Source organism: Stegodyphus dumicola, chromosome X1 (genome assembly GCF_044657685.1).
Source record: "Stegodyphus dumicola isolate Sdum_Otavi_A_Nest chromosome X1, ASM4465768v1".
NCBI classification, from domain to species: Eukaryota; Metazoa; Arthropoda; class Arachnida; order Araneae; family Eresidae; genus Stegodyphus; species Stegodyphus dumicola.
In genome coordinates, this window is record NC_140780.1 from 49,199,954 (window position 1) to 49,224,577 (window position 24,624).

The following is a 24,624-nucleotide window of genomic DNA, read 5'->3' on the forward strand; positions in this document are numbered from 1 at the left end:
AAATATTAACAAGACATAGTGCACAATAAAATTAAGCTTTATTTTGGAACTTCGCGCACACTCCCTGACAGCCGGTCTGTTTTGCTCTGCTCGCTTCTCCTCTAGGGTTGCCACACTTATCGGAGGGCCCAAGGCGCGCTCCTTATCGCCATCACGACAGTTTCCCCCCAGTTCCTTTAATGGCTATTCAAAGGAACAGCATCAGGTTATGAAATTATCTCAGAGGATCCGTACTGTCAGGTATTTTTTTCATGATTACAAAATTAGAACATAAAATCAGAAAAGATTAAAATGCAGTTCAATATATAACAAGGTAATGACACATATAATAAACATGAAATAACAAAAAATATGTTACGATATGAATTAAAAAAAAAAGTTTTAAATTGTTATGTAAGAAGCAAGTTTCTTAGGGAAGTGAACATGTCTTCCCGATCTGGTGACATTTTGTGTCTTAGAGAGTTCGTTTTCAGATTTATTCTGCTGAAATGTCTTTAAGTCTTTATTTGTTTTCAGTTCAGGCAAATTAGAGTCCGAAAGCAAATGGGCTGGTTTTACACGGTTTATAGACACAGTAGATTTCAGACCATTAATGTCAATTGTGAAAGTTTTGTTTGTTCTAGAAAGGACTTTATGCGGACCTGTATATGGTTGGCACAGAGATGGCTTTACTCGATAGACATGTAAGTATACATGCGTACACGACTTTAAGGTACCACTTACGTAACACTTTTCTTGGCAATGTGCAGATGTTGCTATTGGATTTGATTGTTGCATTCTATGCCGAAGATTCGTTATAAATTGAGTGTCATACAAAGATATCTTAGATGACGTTATCATAACACTAGGCAGCTTGAGAGTTGTGCCGTACACCAGTTCAGCACAAGATGACTGTAGATCCTCCTTTACAGCTGTCCGAATACCAAGCATAACAACTGGTAGTCTTTCAGTCCAGTTATTGGTCTCGTGAGCCTTGAGAGAAGATTTTAAATGTCGGTGAAATCGTTCAACAATGCCGTTGAACATTGGATGATAGGCTGTTGTTGTGATTCTGTTTGTACCCAAAATGCACGTAAATTCTGCAAAAATTGCGGATCTCATTTGAGAACCTTGGTCTGTTGTTATGATCGATGAACAGCCAAAACGAGATATCCAACAGTTGAAGATGTCTCTGCAAATGGCTTCCGTTTTCATATCCAGGATGGGAATGGCTTTAGGCCATCTGGAGAATCTATCTATTAGAGTCAAAAGGTACACGTTGCCTTCTGATGGAGATAACGGTCCAACGATATCTATATGGATTTCTGAAAAACGTGCATCAGGAAGAGAGAATGTGCCCAGTGGTGCTTTAGTATGCCTAGTAATTTTCGATTTTTGGATTTCAAGATTCAAAGGATTTCACCCAATTTTTGATATGACGTTTCATATCAGGCCATACATAACGAGAACAAATAAGCTTCGTAGTAGCTGCAATTCCTGGATGTGACAGATTATGCAGATGATTAAAGATGAGTCTGCGAAAGGAATTCGGAACAAATGGACGAGGAATGTCTATTGGTATGTCACAAAGAATAATACCATCAGAATACTGGCATGGTTTAAATTAAAGTTTCAAAGATGATGTGTTATTTTTGAGAAGGTCTTGTACCTCCGGATCATGCCGTTGAGCTTCCGAAAAATTTTTAAAATCTAAAAATGGAGATTTTGTTATGGAATCAATTTCAATTCTTGAAAGGGCGTTAACAACGACGTTTTTTGAACCTTGCACATGCCTAATATCAGCAGAATACTGAGAAATAAAATCTAAATGGTGCAATTGTCAAGGTGAACGTTTATGAGGGTTCTGTTTAAAAGCGTATATTAACGGTTTTTGATCCGTATAAATTATAAAATTTCTGCCCTCTAACATGTGTCGGAGTTTCTTAATTGCAGAATAAATTGAAAATAATTCCCTATCGTACGCGGACCATTTCTGTTGACTTTTATTGAGTTTCAGAGAGAAAAATGCTATGGGTTCCCATGTTTGTTGAGACAACTGCATAAGTGTGCCGCCTATTGTGATGTCTGAGCATCTACCCAGATGCTTAGCTGGGCTCCGGGAATAGGGCGTCTCAAAAGGGTAGCCTGAGCAATGGCATTTTTGGCAGCAATAAAGGCTTGTTCAGCATTCTCGTTCCAATTTAATTATGAGGATGAATCCTGAACACGAGAACGAGATTTCTTTTTATTAATATAGCCTTCTAACAATAGTGAGTGGTGATGGCGATAAGGAGTGCGCCTTGCACCCTCCGATAAGTGTGGCAACCCTAGAGGAGAAGTTTCTTACGAGAAGCGAGCAGAGCAAAACAGATCGGCTGTCGGGGAGTGTGCACGAAGTTCCGAAATAAAGCTTAATTTTATTGTGCACTATGTCTTGTTAATATTTATATTAATGCAGTAAGAACATAATCTGTGATATGGAATGCGAGGATTGGCGGTAAGAAACTTCTCCTCTAGGGTTGCCACACTTATCGGAGGGCGCAAGGCATGCTCCTTATCGCCATCACCACAGCTTACATCCACTATTAGTGATACACTATTGGTAACTAAAGACATGTTGTTGTTTTAAATTTTGTCTTGCTTCTATTATACACTGACAAAGTTAAGCAAAATTATATTAGTTTAGTTACTTATTATACCTACACCAGTTTCTCGCACATGCCTAAAGTTTATCCGAGTTTCGAATTAATAAATTCCCACAAAAGTACATGTGGTTATTTATCTAGGGCCCAGCACTAGACATTTTGAGACCTGGTGCTGTCTCTATATAAACTAAATTTTAAAGATGTCACCCCTAAATTTTGTTGCTTGGTTTTTCCCAAATTCTACAACTTTTACCTTGCTTAAATTCTGCTGCCTACTGCAGATGATGCACAAGCTTTAGCATTTATCATGAGCTTATGTGAATAACAAATCAGTTAGTCTCAATTTAAAGTGCACTAAATATAATCTTTTCACCTATGATTATCATTAAAAAAATCTATTCATTTAAATAAGGAAAGAAATTTCTGTTAAATATCTCCTCATTGATATAATCAATACTTTGCAGTACAGTTAATTGAAGTCCATAATCATTGCCAGGTGTAACAAACATAAAAGGTTACTATGCTCTTCAGTAATTGCTACATGAATCATTTCTTAAGCTGCAATGTGATGACAGTCATATGGTGATGAAAGCAAAAAAATAATAAAGCATTTGATTCACCATGCATCATTGCTTAAGTGAAATTAAGAATCAGGACTCTCCATGTTATTATGAAAAAATATCAAACAGGTAAGCATAATGTATTAAAAAAAAAGGCTGCTGGCAATCCAGAGATATAGATTTTGAACATTGTACTGTACAAATTACCTACAGATGAAGGTTCTGGAATAGCCAATAGATATATTTTTTTAATAATTTTTATGCGTTTCCACACTGGCAACCCTCCTTTCATATCAACTGCAAACAAATTTTAAATCCAATTTGGGGGGGGGGATTTCATGTTGTTATTAAATTTTTCATTCAGAAGGAAAACTGCAATGAAAATCAAACATAAATTGGATATCACTATAACTTTTTATTGAAAGTTTTGGTATAGCTTTGGGATCTCAGAATTTAAATATGATCCTATTCACAATATTGATGATCATGTTCAGGATAGCCTGAAAATGATTAAACATACTAGAAACTGAGGATAACATCCATATGATTTCAATGTATCACTAATAGAGCCACGTGAAACTGAAGACTGAACTAAAGCACTACATTAAAGCCATATGACATGGATTAATTTGAAAAAGACCCAGTTAAGAGAGGTTTATTGTAAGCAATTGCCATTTTTAGAACAGAAAGAGGAAAAACCCAAATTAAAATGAAGAATTAAGCCATGGGAAATTTTAGTTAAAATTTTGAATTACATATTTTTTTTTTTATCTGAAACAGATTTTAAAAATATAGCTATGTTTTGGGGGAAAAAACATTAAAATTTGAAATAATGTTGAATTAATTAATCAAATATTTTTTTTATTATTTTATTTAGTGAAGGTAATTAAAATGAATATATTATTATATTTAATTATCGAATAAAAATGATGAGGTAAAATATGAAAAATGAATGAAATAATTTTGAAAATATTTTTTCCATACTTTGTCTAGAAAATGATATAAAAATTGCTTTTGAATATTAGTACAACAAATATTGATTGTTACGAGTGAAAATTATTTTAACAAATATAAGAAATATTAATGATTTATGATACTGAATATGGGTAGTAAATTTAAAAGTGAAATGTATCGAAATTAGTAATTTGAAATTATAGTAAATAACGTTATAATTAATGAATACATAAAGTGCATAAATATGTATTGTACTAATAGTATGTAAAGACAAAGTATGTTGAAGTACTGGCTCAGAAACAGATGCTATTTTTTACCTCTGTATAATTATTCCTTTTCCCTCTTCATACAAAGTTAAAAGCCCTCAATTTCCCCTCCCCCTTTTTTTTTTGCTGTTGTTGTTCTTGCTATCTTTATTGGTTATGGAAAAGCAAATGGGAGCTACCTGGCAACAGCAGGGACTCTTTTGTGGAGGACTTTCTAAGGGAAATTGGTGCTCACATGGGAAAAACCATGAAAACGCTTATGCAACCAGCCCGTTCACCTGAATCGAATCCAAGTCGAACTACCAGTGTTCAGAGATTTTACTGCTCAGCTGCGGTAGGCTGCTTTCACTTTATAATTGAGCACATAATTTTTTTTATTATAATAATGTTTTTTTACAACTGAAGAAAGGCCAGTTACCTTAAGTAAGGAACGAAGGCCTTTTCAAGGAACTGCTGAGCACTCTGTGGCTATTGGTGAAATTACATTCCAGTCAGACAAAGTGGATATGCCCAATTAGACAGAAATGTTTATTTTGAGGTACAGCAGGGCCTTTCAGTTTTGCATAGACTAAGAAAATTAGAAATGAAAACTAAGAACAATGAAACTAATTTCAGCAAGAGTTATCTTGTTATGCTATATGATGTTACAATACATGAAAATTAGTGTTATGAGCTTTTGAGATTTATTATGATTAATCAAAAGAAGTAATGGGTATATAAAATTCTTACATTTGTGATATTCTTTGTCTGAAAAGTATTTCCTGAATCATAATTACGTGGACTCCAAAAAACTTAAAACTTACATTTTGCAATTATTAAAAAAATTCTTTTGCTCAGGATTTTGATTCGAATTTTTGAATTTATACAGTCAAAAGTCGTTAATCCGGACTCGTCGGAACTTTGGCGATTCCGGATTATAGATCATTAGTTTAAATCTGGTAAGATGGCATGCAGAAATTATAAAATTAAAAATATGAAACCGTAATTTATGAAATAAAGAACAATTATGATCTAAAGGGTATCAAAATTTACAAAAAAAAAAAGCTTAATATTTATTTGTTTACTTTATTAAACATTTCTTTCAATGTAAGTTGTTTAAGTTACTTCATTTTCTATGTGATAGTACATTCTCTTTAATTCTATAAACGGACATAATTTCTTGTTCAGTTACAAAGTTCCACTGTTCAAGTCCTATAATTGCTGTGTCGAGAATACCGACTAATTTGTCAATCGAAATTTTTTCGTTTTCAATAACCTCCGTGTCACTTTCTTCGCTATCGACAGCGAATTATAATGACGAGGAATTTGATTTAAATCATATCAAAGACGGAGTACATCGAGATGAAATATTACATTTAGTAAGGAATTATAAGCCAAATAAAATAAAAACATCTGCCCTGAAGATAAGGATAGTGCTGACAGATCAGCTTCCAATTCATTGCATGCCGCGGCGTTACAGATAAACAAAGTTTAGATAAACAAAGGATATGCCTTTATCCATTTTTTGCAGCAATTCCACTTTTTGTTTAATGGACTTCGAAACATACTTTCGCTTTGTAGATCCTTTACATATTAGTAAATATATATCAGAAATTCTATTTGACATAATCGAAAGTTCAAGCTTACTTTTATAAAATTGTTAGTCTGCAAAAAATAATAAGCCCAATCCAATTTGAAGATTAAGGAACAACGCAATCTGCAACATTAACTGAAATAGATAATTAGATAATTTTAGCTTATACCGTCTGTTATACATTAAACGCGCATTCGTAAACGTATTTTGCGCACGCACATATTCACAGCCGTAAAGGTCTTAAGCGCATGCGTCAAAAAGACACATGCGCAGAAAGTTTGTAGCTTTGAGATCCGGATTATGGGTGTCCGAATTAACGACTTTTGACTGTATTTCTTTTCACTTGTTAATGCTTTTTCTCTGGAAAAATATCTGCGGCCCAGCCCTTTTTTTTTTTTTTTTTTTTTATATAAATATAAGAAAATAAAGAACAAATATCAGAAACAGCTAAACTTTAGGCTTAATTTTATCAGCATGCAATAAAAGCAAGGTGAAATTTAATGAAACAAAATGCTTTTTAAGGCCAATCTCATGCTACATCACAAATAGTATATAGCAGATATAACTTAAGCTTTCACGGTGATAGTCATGATTTGAAGGTTTTCAAATATTACAAAGAAAAAGCAAAATTTTGCAATTTATGGAGTTTATGGAGAAGTGGTAATATATTTAGCTGACACAACAAAGTTTTTCATTGTGATGACAATGCCCCAATCATCACAGCTTACAAATGGTGAAATCTGTGGCATGGTTCCGAATCCAGAAAATAACGCTATGGATAGTGAAGAAAGTGTTAGACAAGTTGCTGAAAACGAAACATTTCAATTTACAACTTAGTGAGAATTCTCGACATGGCAATTACAGAACTTGAACAATGGAAAGTTGTAATTGAACAAGAAATTAATTTTATTAGTAAATATTTTAACAGAAAAATACATGTGAAATGAAAAGAAAATTACTGATTAGATCAAAAGTTCATGGCTATATACTAATAATCTGATTAATTGTTTGCAGGCAAATGTCTTCACCTATGAGACATTTAACTTATATTAATTATTATATATTTTATAACAACTAGTATAAGCTAGGCTTTATAACTATCCACAATTGGTTACTGAGTTATAATGTAAAATCTAAGAATTTTATATACCTACAGATCAATTGTTATGTTAAATACTTTATATTAAATAATAATCGTTATATTTACATAACTCATTTATAGAATTAAAACAAATTATTAGCATAAGAAACAAAGCTACATAGGCTGAAATGAATGTTTGACAAAGCAAACATAAATATTGAGCATTTTTTTTTCCCTGTAAGTTTTCACTCCCTTAAGGTCATAAATGCTTCATTACTGCATAAAGCACAATTTCATACCTTTAATTTTATGTCATCTTATTAGATTGAAACTGATATCCAGAAAAATCCCAAATCTGGACTCAGTGAAGTCCCAATGAGTACGGATATCTGACTCTGTAGTGTATATGTTACCGTGAAAGACCGAAATTGGAGAATGTTGACTTTCACTGGAGAATGTCAACATTCACCAAATACATCGGTGAAAGATCGAATATTGCATTACATTCTTATACGTTCGGATCCTCACCGGTGTATGTCGACAACCACAAATATGCTCTGGTGTAGGTCGAAAAGAGAGGTCATAAAGTCTCATAATTGTTGCAATAAATAAGATTTGAATCAAATAATTTAGTGAGTTTTTTAATCACTATTATTTTATTTTCTCCTTTAGAATGTACTGTATAATTCAGTAAGTTTTTAACTTCAATTATTTTCCTTTCTCATTTTGAATGTACTGTGTGTTTTAAGTTCTTATGTTATTTTAGGTCTTAAGTGTGTTTTTTCGCGACTGAATTACAAAGAAGAAAATATAATATCATCATATGTTCAACATTCACCATTAGTACATGATGAATATCGACATTTACCGGCGTAAGTCAGAAATAAGAGTATTTGGGAAATATTTCGGACATACACCAAACGACTAGGTGAATGTTGACATTCACCGGTGAACGTCGACATTCTCCAGATTTCGGTGTTTCACTGTAACATATATATAGTATAAAGTCCAAGATCAGGACGTCCAATATCCAAAAATAATCTAAAATCCACACTGTGGATTTTAGATTATTTTGCAAAAAAGCAACCATCAACCTCTTTTTTTAATAATTTTTTTCCTGTATGCTTTAAGCATGCACATTTGATTTTTTCCAACATAATAAAACATGTGAAGAGTTCTGACTCTTAATTTCACTGTAGCTCTAAACAAAATACCTCGTTATTCAAGAAATAACCATTTTAGGATAAATTTGTGTGATATGTTTGTGTTTTGTGTCTGCTTGGTATATATATCTCAAACCGAAACCTTCTACATAGAAACATAGTTTCTTTTATACTACTAACATTTTATATCACCTACGCCAACTGATTATGTGTTGCTTTCATCACCGCACGTTTATCAACACATGATAACTTGAGTAATGACTAATGCAGCGATGCCTAAATTATTTTATTTTATTAGTAATCGAATAGCATACTTGCCAACCTGGGACACTGAAAATCAGGAGATTTTTTTAAGAAATCAGGAGATTTTTCACAATGTTGAAAAGACTTTTTAAATGATAAAAATATAGTTTTTAATAATGAATTAACTTTAAATAGTTACTAATTCTTAAATGCAAGCAACACAAAAATACCTTACACATAAAAAATATTTTTATTACTTGCATCGTTTAAGAAAGAAAGAAAAAAAAAAAACACTTTAATCAGTTTTCGTACAAATGTTATGAACAGTGGCAGATTTTGCTTTCATTAAGAAACTTCATAATTTTGTTCATAGCAATTGCCACGTAGGCCTGCTTTCGCTAATAAATGTTTTTCTAATGTGTCATCACTAATACTAGATCTAAATTTAGTCCTCGTTTTCGCAACAACACTGAAAATCCTCTCACAATCTGCATTACTATGGGGAACTGTCAAGATGGCCAACATAATTCTAGACAGTTCACTATATTTTAAAATTCCATCAGCAGCACCTTTCAGTTTTCCTTCCACAATCCTAGCTGATTTTATAACTTCATCAAAGTTTTCTAATTGTAAACTGCAAAATTGCAACTGCAATATTTATCAGTGGCAACATCAATATCATCATCTTTAATGACTAAATGAAGTAACACAGGAAATCTGTCTAAAAAGTACCTTATATGATAAAAAGATGCATTTGCTAGTGCAGAAACATCAGCAACTTTAGCACGCAAAATCACTTCATCGTTGACTGGAAATTTATGTAGTATGTAATCGCATACTCGACAGAAGTAACTTCTAACATAAAGATAAAACTTATTTTTGTCTTCTTCTGAAAGTTCTTCCACTACTTTTGCATTCTTTAAAGCATTTCTTTAAAGACAGCTAACGTGTACACGCATGTTTCAAAATTTTTCTCATTTCAGTATTATGCAGCTGTTGGAACTATTTCAATTTTTCCTTCCTTTTAGAATTTTCAAGATAACAATAAATACTATCAACAAAGTGTTCATCCACATTTATTGGTAAAGAAGCTGCCCCTTTTTCAGCTGCTAAATTTAAGAGGTGACAGGTGCACCTCGTAATTTGCAAATCTGAATTTTCCTTTCATAAGATGCCTGCAACACCAGTCTTCAAGCCTACCATTTCTGGTGCATTATCGGCACCAAGTGCTAAGCAATTATCCAGAAGGACTGCATTTTCTTTTAAAGTTTTAATAATTAGCTGTGCTATATTAAAGCCTATCGAATGTCCTTCTAAAGTGGGAACAGAAAGTAAACTGCACTCAATTTCAAATCATGGTAACTCTGGATTAAAAAAAGAAACAACAGTTGGATACAGTTTTGAATAGGTATTATTGCTTCCATCTGTAGAGAGGCAGAACGGAGCTGTTTTAATACAATCAATAACTGAAGATTTATTTTTCAAACCTATTTCTTTAAACAATTGCACTTGAGTATTTCTTAGCGATTTCACTATCGGGAAACATTTTTCTAAATAAAGCTGCAGCGTGATCCGATACATTCAGCGGCAGGTTGTGCTCCAGTAAAAAGGCAGAGAACAAACATTCTGCATTAATAACTTTTTGGTCCTTTGTTTCAAAAGAAAAATTCAATTTTTTTTTTTCTTTTTTTAACAATTCATGTTGTCCTTGTCTTTTTGGGTACGCACATGTTTGAGAACATCCGCCCTTCCACCCTGCGAAATCGAAAAAGGCGCAACAACAGACGGTACACATCGCAAATTTATTACATTTCCTTGAGGAAATAATGGAAGGAAAGTAAACTGTGTACGATTTTTGAAACGCACACGAGTATTTCGCCTTTCTCGCAGACATAACAAAAGATGATAAATTCTAAAACTATTTCCCAAAGGCATGTGTACTCGCACAACTCAGGACAAGATGAACGAAATAACTAAAGAACATCCAAATAACAGCCTCGAGCTTGCTTTATGATCATTGGCTAAATATATGCCAGATGACACGCAGTGGAGCTTGATGCCCATTGGAGAACTGGAGAACGATGTTTCTGTATACGTATGCTCTCACTCACAAAGCAGAAATTCTTATCTGATTCGCAAGGTTTTGTTTTAGATATAATCTGGAGAAAATTCAATTGCTTTCAGACGTCCAAAATCACTTTTTTTTTTTTTGTTCATATATCGAAGTATTAAGCCAAGTTGCATAAAAATCGTGAGAAATTTTAAGAATAAGAAAAAGTCGGGAGAAATATATTATAAATCGAGTTGGCAGGAGAGCGGTCGAAAATCGGGACAGTTGGCAACTCTGGAATAGGTAAAATCATGGTAACTTTTTATGTCAACATTATGTTTGGCTATGATTACAGATTTAAGATATGTTGACAAGGAAAGAAAGAAATTTATGCTGTAAATTTATGCATTTAAAAAATGTATGCTTAAGAAATGTTGACAAAGAAAAATTTAATAAAAGTTTCTTTCCCTGTGCTAAAAATATATTTTGTTAACGATACTCACAGACGAAAAGTTTACATTTAGTGCTATTTGAATTATGAATAACTGATTTTTTATTTACGTAAACCTAGAACTGGCGCCACAGCTTGTATGGCCACACAGGGCGGCAGAATTTAAGGAAGACAAAATTTTTAGAATTTAGAGATGCACCAAGCAGAAAAATTTTTAGAATTTAGTGAAAACACCGAGACCCAAAATTTAGGAGCAGCAAAAATTTAGAACCTAAGGAGGCACTTGGTAGCAGAATTTAGGACCCTCAGAGATCATCATCAGGCAGTAAGATATCTAGCACCAACCCTCGATAAGCAGAAATGTATATGTGCAATTTATTCAGGACTCGGATAAGCTTTAAGCATGCAGAAAAAATAGACATAAGTATAATAAATAACTAAATTAATACAATTCAGGCCTAACTGCTTTAGTGAACGATAAAAGCAGTACAAAATTTAGTGGAAGAACTTATCTTTTTTGGTCGATCTCATGACGCATAGCCAATAATGTATAGCAGACATTATTAAGCTAGGCTAAAATTATTCTTTACTGATTCCAAGGAATTTAAGTTAATACAGCAAACTGCCCTCTTCCTTAACTTTCTGTTTGATCCAGCTTATTACTGTTTACTGGCCGTTATTATTACAGCAATTTTATGAAAAATAAAGTTTGAACTTTTGATTATGTCGAAAAGAGTTTCTAATTCTGGAGCTTCAAAAGGATTTACAAACAGAAAGCATGCTACGATTTCCATTAAACAAAAAGTGGAATTGCTACAAAAAATGGAAAAAGGGTATATCCATCTCAAAATCATACAGCGAGTATGACATTGGAAATTAAACTGTATATAACATAAGGAAACAGGATGATAAGGAACTTTTTGCGATTCCGACACCCCACTCGCAATGAATAAAACAAATTATTTGTTATGCTAGAAGGGATGGATGATCATGACAAATTGATAATTGAATGTGTCAGAAAACATCTCGGCGATGGTGTTCCATTGATAGATACAGTGCTAATGGCTCAAGTCAAAATATTTTACGAAGAAGTTAACTTAAAGACTGAGCGCACATATTCGACACATTGGTTAACCAAATTTAAAAATCGCCATGGTATAAGGCAATTAAAAATTTCAGGTGAAAAAGCTTCAGCTACTGAACTGTCTGCAGATGAATTCATTGAACTTATTAATAGTGAAAAGTTATCTCCAGAGCAATTTACAATGCTGATGAAACTTGTCTTTTCTGGCAATATATACTGCAAAATACCTTGGCAAACTTTTCAGGAGAAAATGGGATCTCAATATAAATACCGCTACCTACATAGTTAGCAATTTTGCTGCCATCTGTAAACATCTTGGTAGCATTTTTGGGGATAATGTCTATTACCTCCAAGGCCAGGTTCACAATTGTCCTTAATGTAAACAAATATTAAACCTTTTTTTTTCCGTAAATGTTGACACCCTTTGGATCATAAATGCTTCATTATTTCATACGATTTCATCATTTTAATTTCTACATGACATTTTTCTGGATATGAACTGATGATCTAATATCCGGAAAAATCCCAAATTCGCAACTGCTGAAGTCCCGACGAGTCTGGATCTCAGACTTTGTACTGTATTATTTTTCTCAATAAAAGAAAATAGATGCCCAGCAAACAAAATTATTAATTTTATGAAATGAGTTTTCTACATCACAAAATGATCCACTTGCAGCGGAAAAAAATTTATACTTGACGATCTATTTTAAATGTCTGAGGAGTGTGTGGTTTGAATTAGCATATTAATCATCCCATTTACGCTTGAGACTAGACCATGGAGTTGATACACTATCTTGCACTATGCTAAAATGGCTTAAAAATTTTATTTCTTAAAAAAGATTTTACAATAATTCAAACTTTTTTGAAAGCATTACAGATCATCTTTGATTTTAACACATTTCTTTTTTCCACCCTTAAAAATACCTGATTTTAACTAATTTTAAAATGAAATCTGCTGATTAAAATCAATGAAACCCTGTGATTTATCCCAAATATTATCAAAATCAATTTAAAAATGCCTCAGAACTGAATCTTCTGTTCAAAATTCTATGGGTATGGCGATCATAATTCAATACTTATAATGACTAGATTACGATCATAATTCAATATTTCTAATGACTCAAATGAAATGACAAATATTTACTTTCCCGCACAGAAGAAGGCGCAACCTTGGATATTTTGAGCTATGAGCTAATCGGGAAATAAATATAACAATTTATGCACTTTAAATAATTTAACTCATTTTTTTTTTTAAATTTTATAACAAATAAACTTACCTTACGCTTTCCACTTTATTAATCTTGTTGAAAGTTCTGTATTTACCTTTGCGTGTTACAAAGGTTCTTTTCCTGAGACAATGTGAAAATTTTTTTTTTGCTTTTGAAGACGCAGCAGAGAGAAGTCTTTCTGGTTCTTGCATCACACTTACTTTTAACTTTAATGGTGGTATACCAGTTGGCTTTAAAATGCTGATTTCCTGAGAGCCAACATCATGAGTAACAGGTGATTCAACAGTAACTTCTGTAATGTTTTCATTCCTATTTGTAATACGTTTTGCTGCATCCGTAGCAACAGAAGTTTCAGGATTTATTAAATTTGGAGTCATAACTTTTATTAAACGAGGATTTGTTATAATTATTGAGACTGAATTATCACCAGTTTGAACTATTTCAGCATCTGCTAATTCTGCAAGAGATGATGAAAGGTCTTTGTTATTTGTATATGAATCAGAAACCAGAGTAATTTTGTCCGGTTCTCGGCAATCATTTAAAACCTGCATGCTGTTATCAGAATTTAAAGAAGAATCAACATTAAAAAGAGCAGAGTTTTGCTGCTGCATAGACGCCTTCACAGGCACTAATGCATTCACTGTTCCATTAGACTTTATACAACTATCATCCACAAAATCTTTTTTTCGCAAATCATTCTGGTGTGGAAGAGTATTATTATACAAAACAGCCTTCTCAGCCAAATACTGTTCTTCTCTACCAAAACTCACATCTATAACCTTATTTGCATTACATTCTGGAAAATTTTCAGCTGCCCTTGCTTTATCAAATGAAAGAAATTTATTTTTTGAAGTGATGACATCCAAGTTTTCAAAATCATTACAAATATCTTCCAAAATTGTTTTTGTTGCATTTTTTATATCTGTTCGAAGAATTAGTTCTGAATTAATTGATAAATTTGACATATTGCTATCACTGTGTTTATATGACCTGATACGTGCAGCATCCATATTCACAAATAAAATTATTCATACACTGAACAAGTTGTGTATTTTATGCAAAATTTAAAAATTCATCTTCCATTGAGTATTCATAGTGGTTGGTTCCATCACCAGAACTTGCAGCCATCCTACAAAAAAAAAAAAAAAAAAAATTAAAATAATAATAATGTTTTAATTTTAAGCAGACAGGTATGATTTTAATAATAAGTTTTTTTCCTTTTATACCATTTCTTTAAACATGCATGAAATGCCAATAAGAAGTTTCAGGATCATTGTTAAATTTAATGCCCAAAAGCAATGCAAAATTCAAATGCTGACAAGTTCATTTGGCAGCTCATAATCAATTAAATACAATAAAGCCAGAAGGAATTACTACATTTTAATTTAGTTCAGCAAATCTTAAGTATTGCTAGGATCGATTACACATGTCTACAATTAAAACTGAAGATTACTTTTATTAAAACAAATGATAAAAATAACACTTGCGTGCTATACAAAAATGAATAAGTAAAAACATTCAGTCCCCCCCAAAAAGTTTACATGCTGAATACAGAAATCCCCCAACTATGTGAATTTGCAGCTATATTTGCTAGTCCAAAAGCCATAACATTTCAAATTGAAAGTAATAAGAAGTCAGAACTTTCTACATCCTTCTTTTTAAAACCTATTCCTTCTTTTTAAGACCCATACTCTCATCAAAATGACAGTCATGTACTTAGTTACCCGTTTAACACCTTTAGTAATTGTTTATTTACACTTAAAACAAATTCAAAATGTAAATCCAAATGCCCTAGTAATAAACCTAAAAGCAAATGTCTAAAATTATTTTAAGAGGAAATGTTGAAAATAATACATATGTATGAAGACAAAAAATTTATACAAACAGTAGTTTGGGCTATAAATCTAACTATTTCTATAGTGACTCCTATAAAGTTTGAATAGTTGAAAGCATGAAAAGTGTGGTAACATTGAAGGTCAGAAACCAACAAGAGGATGTGTCCAATTTCAGAGATTGAGAAACTGCTTTTTCGCTGGACTGGGAATGTGATACAGAAGTTGATACTTTTCTGACAATGAAGAAAGCTAGGTATTTAACAATAGAACCGCAGAGCGGCTCAATTTGACCAAAACCAATGTTTAATTTATCACCACGCGAAAAGTAATAATTGAAAAAAAATTCTTTTATGACTTTTAATAATTTAAGGTAAACAACAACTTACTGAATTTGGAAATGGGTAACAAATAAATTTCCGATTATTAAGACTTATACCGCGAAGAGGGTCAATTTGACCCGCAAGAAATGTTTATGCCTAAATGACGAAAAACAGATGCATTTTCTCGGAAGAAGCTGTAAAGTATATCTGTTTCATCCCCAAATTCTTCAAATGCACTGCACCAGGAGGAGAATAGTACAGGCTTTCAGTCAAGGTCAAAATGTTTGGTTTGAAACGCAAAGAAAAATTAAACAAATATTTCAAAGGATTTTTTTTAAGTTGCTTTTATTCTATATTTATCATAAGGATAGATAAGATGTCACGACGTCGTCCTGGACTGTTCAACACTGTTCAAGAAGCTTTGGAATACTTACAACAATTATCTGAAAATGATTCAGAAGATGATGATAATGATGATGACAGTGTTTCGATTTTGAGTAGTGACGATGAATACCTGCTAGCTAATGAAAATTTGAATTCAGATGAAGAAAATGAAAGTGATGATGACTCTGGCAGTGCCCTGACAACCACTGGACCTACTCATTGCAATAATATTGATAAATTATCAGATAAAAAGAAAAATCAAAAGTTCTAAGAAAAGACGTGTGCACTTGACAAAGTGACAAGAGACAAATTTCGTAAAATACCGAGATTCTCACGTTTCGTTATAAAGTCAATGACAACAAAGCGTCTAGAGACAGTCAAATTTGCCCTTATCTCCGATATTTGGAATCATTTCATTGAAAATTGCCAAACTAACTATACACCTGGTCCGAATATAACTGCAGATAAACAGTTATTTCCTACAAAAATTAGGTGTAGGTTTTCTCAATACATACCAAACAAACCAGATAAATTTGGAATCAAGTTCTGGTTAACTGCAGATGTTGACTCAAAATATCTAATAAATGGATTCCCGTATCTTGGAAAAGATAAATCAAATGTTTCTCTTTCTGAACATGTAGTACTGCGACTATTAAGTCCATATGAAAACAAAGGCAGAAATGTCACTACAGATAACTTTTTCACAACACTGAGGCTTGCAGAAGCATTGAAATTCAAAATCACCAGCCTTGTAGGAACTGTAAAATGCTCAGGAAAAGAAATACCAGTCTCTGCAAAAATGTCAAAATCCACATTGCATGCGACTGCGGTACTAACACGTAAAAAGACATCAGTCTAACTGTTTATCAAGGGAAAAAAGATCAAAACGTTTTGTTGCTAAGTAGTCTTCATCCAACTGTAGAAATTGTAGATAGTCCCAAAAAATGCCTGATACAATTGTTTACTACAACACAACTAAATTCGGTGTGGACGGATTGACCAAATGACAAAGGAAATATAATGTAAAGTCTGTTTCACATAGATGGACGGTGCAGGTTTTGGATCTTGTTGCTATCAACGACGCCTGGATTTTATACAAAGCCATATCTAGAAAATCTGTAAGTATACGCCAATTCATTCAAGACTTAGTTGAAGAACTGAGAGAAAAGTTTGTTCTCTCATGGCAAAAAAAGGTGACATATGGGTGTATAGCAACCACTGAAAACGGTGGACAACAAGAAGTTAAGCGTAAAAGAGTTCGATGCCACAGTTTAAAATGTGAAAATAAAACCCAAGATATTTGTCAAAATGCAAAGCCCCCATTTGTGGTAAATGTAGAAAACTTAATACTAAATTTTGTGCACAATGCATACAATAAATTGGTTTAAAAAAAATCTGTAAAACTAGCAAGTAACTGGTAATTTTTTTTTTTTTTCCCTCTACAATTATGTCTAATTTTATTTAAATGATATATACTCTGTTTTTCCATCAAAATTAGAAAAATTATGTTTTATTTTGTTTAAAATACACGTTATTATACTTATAGAAATAAAATTTTCAATAATAATATTTTTAAAAAATTAGGTTATTTTCATTGATTTATATAAAATATTCAACGTAAATTCTGAAAAATATTGATTGCTACATAAAAATAAAATGTTTTAGTTAACTAAAGTAATTGCTTGTGCATATTTTCAGGTGTTTTCAATCTAGGGTCAAATTGAGCCGAACCATGGTTCTGGGTATATCGAAAGTCCTGCGGTTCTAGTGTTGAACAAAGATTTAGAAAAGAACCAGATTATGGTTTCCCATGTCACAATCATGGAGGTAAACACAGAAATGGGCTGTAATACATCTCAGAATCTAGAACAGGAAAATGGCTCCAGGGGTCAAATAACAGCACATTTTATTCACTTAGTAGCCCATCTCCAATTATTCAGTAAAATGAAATGCTATAAATATTGATACTACATGCCTTTTTTTTAATCATAAAATGTTATGGTGCTATGAATACTGAGAACAATTTTTAAATTTTACTATACAATTGTACATATTTGTGATTATTAATACATATTTAAATTATCTTTGCCTCACTATTTTGTAAACCTCAACAATGAATTAAAAGAAAACAGGTGTTTATAACCATTTGTTAAAATCACTCAATATTATAATTTAAGGAAAACCATTTACTTCATTTTTAAATCTACAAAACTGTTACATTATTTAGACTAAGGCAAAGCACATTAGGGCCTTAGGAATGGATACTTCTCTATCAAGGAAAACCCTTCAACTCTGAACTTAGAATTTTTCTGAAAAAAATAGATATGAATCCGATCATCTAAATATACATAACAGTATCAAATTTAGCTGCTAATATTCGATACACAAAGTAAAACTATTTACTTCATTTTTAAATCTACCAAACTGTTATATTATTTGGATTATGGCAAAACACTTTAGGGCTGTTTGCCTTGGGAATGGATACTTCTCAATCAAAGAACACCCTCGAACTCTGAGCTCACAATTTTTCTGCAAAAATACATTATGATTTTGTTCATCCAGAAATATATAATAGAGAAAAATCGAGCTGCAAATATCCTATAGACAGGCAGTCAAAAATGGTAAAAAAAAAAAAAAAAAAAAAAAAAAAAAAAAAAAAAAAAAAAGGAGAGAGATCTGATGATACAGTGCTACTGGCAACAGACTAGCTTATAAATTAACGGAACAAAAATATAAAATTATAAATGAAGATTTAAAAAGCAGAAAATAGGTAAGCTGGCTGTGAATACACAATAATAGTAAAAATAATATCAAGGCAGTAATCTGTTTTACACTGACTGTAATCAACAAGCTGAATCAAATTTCAAGTGCAAGCCCATCAGTGGCAGAGCAGATAAACCATGGAACAAAACTGTTTTAAATCCCAGGTACATCAGTATGGGAGTATATTTTCACATGTGTAATGTGAATACATGTCAGTTTCCCTTAAAATGTTCTCCATTTCTATTAAAATATTTTCCTGATAGCCAGATTTTTGAAGTTCTATCTGCAAACAATAAAAAAAACTGCTAATTTTTACCTTCTGAAATTTTAGACAGACTGAAACTTCCCATTCCCCCCCCCCGTTTAACTATGCCAGAATTTTACAGCCTTTTCCTTATAATCTTATGACCGAAGCATTTTTTTGGTAAAATTTATTGTTTGATGATACATCTATAAACTCACTTTTGAATGTATCACTTGATTCCTTTCACAATCAATCACTTCTATTCATTAGGTGAGACTTCCTTTTACTAATTTCTTCCTTGTACTTTGTCAAACACAGGTTTTCCCTGGATTTCCACATTCTTTTAAAAATCCCCGAAATCAAATATTTCAATTTAATATCCACTAGCATAAAATCTGTTTACTTAAAATGCCTAGCTTCAATCTAAAAATTACATCCATATCCTTCCAGATCATATTGTACGTATTTATACCAACAAATAGAGATATAGTTTAGAAATGAAAGTCTAATAAAATTACTTCTTAATTGTTATATTTCACCAATCAGCTCAGCATTTCCCAGCAAATTCGATGTTAAGACTTAGAATTATAGAAGTGGTGGAATAGCAATGAGTTTTAAGTAAACTATCAACTACCAGTTGATCATTTGCAAATAAAATCTTGTTTATAAAGTTGATCTCTCGCTATTTACATTATTATAAACACAATTTTTTTAAAAATTTCATTCTCCAAAACAATGCACAACAATAACTATATAGCCTCATGTACAAATCCATTCTCGTCTTTTGATTTGAAAATATCGCACTGATTGTAGTATGGTACAAGCTTGACTATCTGGAAAGTTTTGGGAAATGCCGAATTCCAGATGCATGAAAATTATGGATAACTGAGTACATAGAAAATGCAGGTTACACTAGAAGAGCCAAATAAATGGTAGAAAAGAAATTCAATCTAAAATTACAAAAAGAGTCACTTTATTTGTTATCAAACCTCCACATTTAAATTATGCGAGATTTTGAAAGGACAAGGCCATTTCAGACATTAAAACTGCAGTAAAATATCATATTTTATTACTAAATTCCACCAAAAATGAAATTTGGCAGAGATCTTGTCACACTTGTATCAGTCATTCTGGCAGAAGTTTGAAAAACATTTTGCTTTTTATTTAGTTAGATAATAATACAAGTTAATGTATTATTATCTAACTAAATATTACTACAAATTATGAACATAAAATACAAAAAAAAAAAAAAAAAGATCTGAAAAGTTTCAGATTTTAAATTATGTTCAAAGGGGCGTTTTTTTAACATTTGGTGTGCTAACTTTATTTATTAAGTATCATATTCTTTGCACTTAAACCATAAAATTCAGTTCAATAGCAATGCCACAAAATAATTTTAAACTGAGCATATGTTTATAATATTTGATACACAGTTCCGCATGCTGGAGATAAAAAAGTCCCCCTCCCCGATGGAATCTTGCCATCACTCGCTTTTAAATCTTTGAATATGTTAATCAAAAATCCGTGGCTTGGGCTGATGTTACTGTCAGACCAGTGAGCATAAGTAACAACAACAAGAACAGTAATAAATTAATTTCTATCATTGAATTTTTCATCAATGGCAGTAAATATGAAACATTTTTAAATGCATAGATCTAAATTGATTTTCTATTATTAGCATCAGCACTGCCACAAGAACAAATTGAAAATATTAAGGATCACACTTTCTTCTCCTATCATTGATGAGATGAGAGAGAGAGAGATTTCTTGCGTGAAATATTTGTGCTTGCGTATTAGATATTTATTATAACTGAAAAGGTAATCAGATTGTGTGTTAATGATTGGTTTAATTCCTGTTGCCGTTTCTTAAAAATTTTTGCATCCAATATTGATATCAATATTCAACAATGATTTGCTATTGCAACTGATGGTGCATGTCATATGTGAGTATATATCAGTCTTTACACACGCATGAAAAAGCATAACTCATTTATAATATAAATGATGTCCTTAGCTTGTCAACCCACATTACGGGAATTACATAATAAAGATTATTTGCTCAAAGCAACATATAATTGTTTCTACATGTCTGTTTTGCACAGTGTTCCCTATATGGAGCTGCATAAACTGATGAAATTATAGCGAGAAACCTTTAAAATTTATTCCCATTTTTCTTACGCAGTGGCTACCTAGAAGCAATTGCATAAAGCAACATCAATGGGATGCTTTACGATTTTAAAATGGTTTCTTTAAAATGATTCTGATTATGAATTTTCCAACTTGTTAGCAAAGAACTTAACTTCAGGAAAGGTTTCTTCGAAACAAAAGGATTACATGAAACAGCGTAGATTCCAATTTTCAAAAGGAGCATATAAGGAACTACTAAATTGTATTCCCAAAAATATGATGTGAGCACGCTTATATGAGTGACATACATACGCTCACATCCTGCGAGTTGCTTTCTTCTTTCTTTCATATGAATATTAATTTTTTATTTCTATTCTGAATTAATTTATTATATTTTTTATTTTTTTATACAGACATTACTTAACAATCTTATTCACATGATTGTGTAGTTAAAATTTATATATATCATAATCACACTGATATCATTATCTGTTCCACTGCCCTTTATCTTAATAGTTTTTTAATTGCTTTATGAAATATTTGCTTATTTTGTTTAAATGCTTACTCGCTTTTGATTTTTTGTATGCTGTGAGCCATTTCCATGCATGCTTATATCTTCAGTGCTTGTATTAGTACTTACACAAGTAGCTAAATTATTATAGTACTAATCTAGCTACAAATAGCTAAATTACTACAAGAGAAATGTATTAGTACTAATACATTTCTCTTTTTATTGCTTCTCTAAACAAATATGAATTCAAATTTGGATGATGGAAAATTGTGTGAAAATGTGTACTGTGTGTGAGCCAAATGAGCAATAAATAACTGAGTATGGTAACTCAAAGTTGACATATTACGCACTAGTGCTGTAAAAGTAATGAGAAATTGTATACCGTATGTATTTGTTACTCAATGAAACAATACTTGTTACTATTGTATCGTTACTCGTTACTTTTGGTAGAATCGAGTATAGTATGAAGCGTCGCATGGCATTGAATCACGTGAACTGAGCAGTGCTGCGATAGGAACTTTTGCAATGCATATTTGGATGGAAATAATTCACTTTGTTTTGACTATTACGTTGTGGTACACATATGATTAAATATTTAATTTTCTTTTGCTGTCAGGGCTTAATTTCTAAAATCAGAAGCGCTGGGCCCTACGGAAGGCCGTTAGGAAAGTAGGAAAAAATAAAATTTAAATTTAAAAAAAAAAATCTGAAAAGTTTCAGATTTTAAATTATGTTCAAAGGGGTCCAAAGTTTTATGTGTTATCTTTATTTATTAAATATCATATTCCTTGCACTTAAACCATAAAATTCAGTTCAACAGCAATGTCACAAAATAACTTCAAAATGAGTATATCTTTAGAATTTCCCATACACATTTCTATGTACTGCAGACAAAAAGGTCTTCCCTCCAGAGTGCTGCCATTGCTCGATTTTAAATCGTTGATTTTGTTAATCAAAAATTCGTTAAAGTTTTACAAAATATGAAATTGATAATAAAACAAATTCCAAATTGGGTCTTCCACATGCCCATATTCATAGGAGAATTACATCATTCAAACTTCGATGGCTCTACGTACCATTGTTTTATCATAATGCAAGAAATATATATACATTTATGCAGATTTTTCATTATTTAATTTCTTCAAATATAATGCAGAACTCTAAGATTTGGTGGCTACAGTCTGAAAAGTGATTCGCCGTTTATAGTGGTTCAACGCAAAATCGCAAAGCAAAAAAATAGTCCTTCAGGGATAAAGCGCCTTTGGACTAAAAAAATCCTTAACTCGCTTGATTTTTTTTGTGTGTTTGTTTTGTTGTAGAGCCAATGTTAATGTATTTTCATGCAAGTCATACTTTTCTTGATATCCAGATTATTTTAAAAATCTTCTATTGTGTCTCAATAATGACAAGTCCCAAATTTTCAATCATTTTTCCAAAATCTTACTGAATAACAGATAAATAACAGTTTACTTACAATTTTTTTATTCATTTATTTTATATTAAAAAATTTAACCACCTTAGAATTAATCAGGTTTAAATAAAGCCAAGGTGTTACACATGCTTATCCATTACTGGCACTAAATCACATTGTTCGCAACAGTTTTTGTTTTGTTTTGTTTGTTTGATTTGAATCATGCTCCTATTCCTGCTTTATAACAAAGTTACAAATTTGCTTAGTTTTAAAGAAAGTTTCTAAAATTTCAAAATATTCCATTTACTTCAGCTTTCTAGAATGCAGGAGAATTAGACTTTTACCGTACATCATGTTCATCATTATGAATCATATAGTGTTTCAGAATTAGAAACGAATGGCATAACAATCAGAAAGTTTTTAAAAGCAGCATACCTACAGAATTTTCGATACAGTATTATGTGTTGCCATACATTTCTTTTTCAGTCTTTTCTGTTTATATCAGTGCTCAAGTGTCTTAATAAGACACAAACAGCTTTCTTACTTAACCTTTTAACATTACGTATTAAATATCACTTTCTTCCTACTTACATCACATAAAATTCAACAAAAGTCTTAAATTCAGTACATGTTTAGAATCCCCAATACAGTATTAATAGTTTTAGTGCTTATTTTATGTTCACTAGACTATTTATATTTGCTAAATTATGCTAAAAAATAATACATAGCGATAACATTTGGTGGCAGCATCATTTTATTTGAAGAGTGATTAGACACAGCGAAACAAACAGAAAATTGAAGATTGAAGCAAATACATTTAATTGCTTCATAATGAGCTTATTCTTAGTACATTTAGTATAATTCCAAGAATACATTTAATGCAAAGCTTGTAAAGGCAATATGTTGTCGTCAATCACATAAGCATTTTAAATACCAAATTTCAGAAGTTTTAGATTACATTATGATATATGCTTTTTTTAAAGTCTGTTCAGAGCTTCAAGTAAAGTATGACTTCTGGTTTAACAAATTTAACCAAAATCTAGTGGGTTGTTCCTGTCGTCTTAAAATAATTAAATTGGAAAGTTTTGGATTACACTTTAATATAGTTTTCATTAGGAAAGTGTTATGAGCTTCAACATACTTCCAGTTGTCCATTTTAAAGGCTTTTATGGGCTTTGTGTAAAGTGCCACTTCTGGTAGCCCAATTCTATCTTACATCTAACTCCTTATATGAATGTAAAAAGTTTAAATACAGAAAACAGAAATGTTTGGAAGCTTCATACTTTTCATTTATACAAGTTCATTCATTTATACAAGTTATTATGGGTGAAAAAAATCATCACAGACATACAGACACACATCATCATAAAAATACTAAAAACCTGTTGTGGAGACCCTAATTTATACCCATTCAAAGTAAACTCACTATCGAATTTTTGGATAAAAAAAACATAACCTATGTACATAGGTTGGTGGGAAGTTATAAAATACCAAGTGCATTTTTTTCCTCTTAAGCAGAGATACCAAGTTCATGTGAGCTTCTTGTTTTTAAAGTTTTGCTGGTGTAAACAGGTTTTCATCGGCTTCTGTTTGATATTACCAGTTTGAGTTACCGTGGATAAAAAAAGTCACACACATACAGACATTATCGTAAAGATGTGTTGCGGGGACCTTAATTAATGCTTATTCACTGAAAACTCATTATCGAATTTTTGGACTAAAAATTTTACCTTCATTAGCTATGGTATATA

At 31.7% G+C, this 24,624-nt stretch overlaps 1 protein-coding gene across 1 annotated transcript in view; it reads right to left on the reverse strand.

Annotated features, from left to right (window-relative positions):
- Positions 1-24,624, reverse strand: part of LOC118183557 (uncharacterized) — a 166,059-nt gene that overhangs the window by 121,692 nt on the left and 19,743 nt on the right. The window contains exon 2 of the mRNA XM_085807772.1: positions 13,327-14,407. Within this exon, the coding sequence (XP_085663898.1) occupies positions 13,327-14,288 (962 nt within the window). The 5' untranslated portion in view covers positions 14,289-14,407. The remainder of the gene's footprint in view (positions 1-13,326; positions 14,408-24,624) is intronic.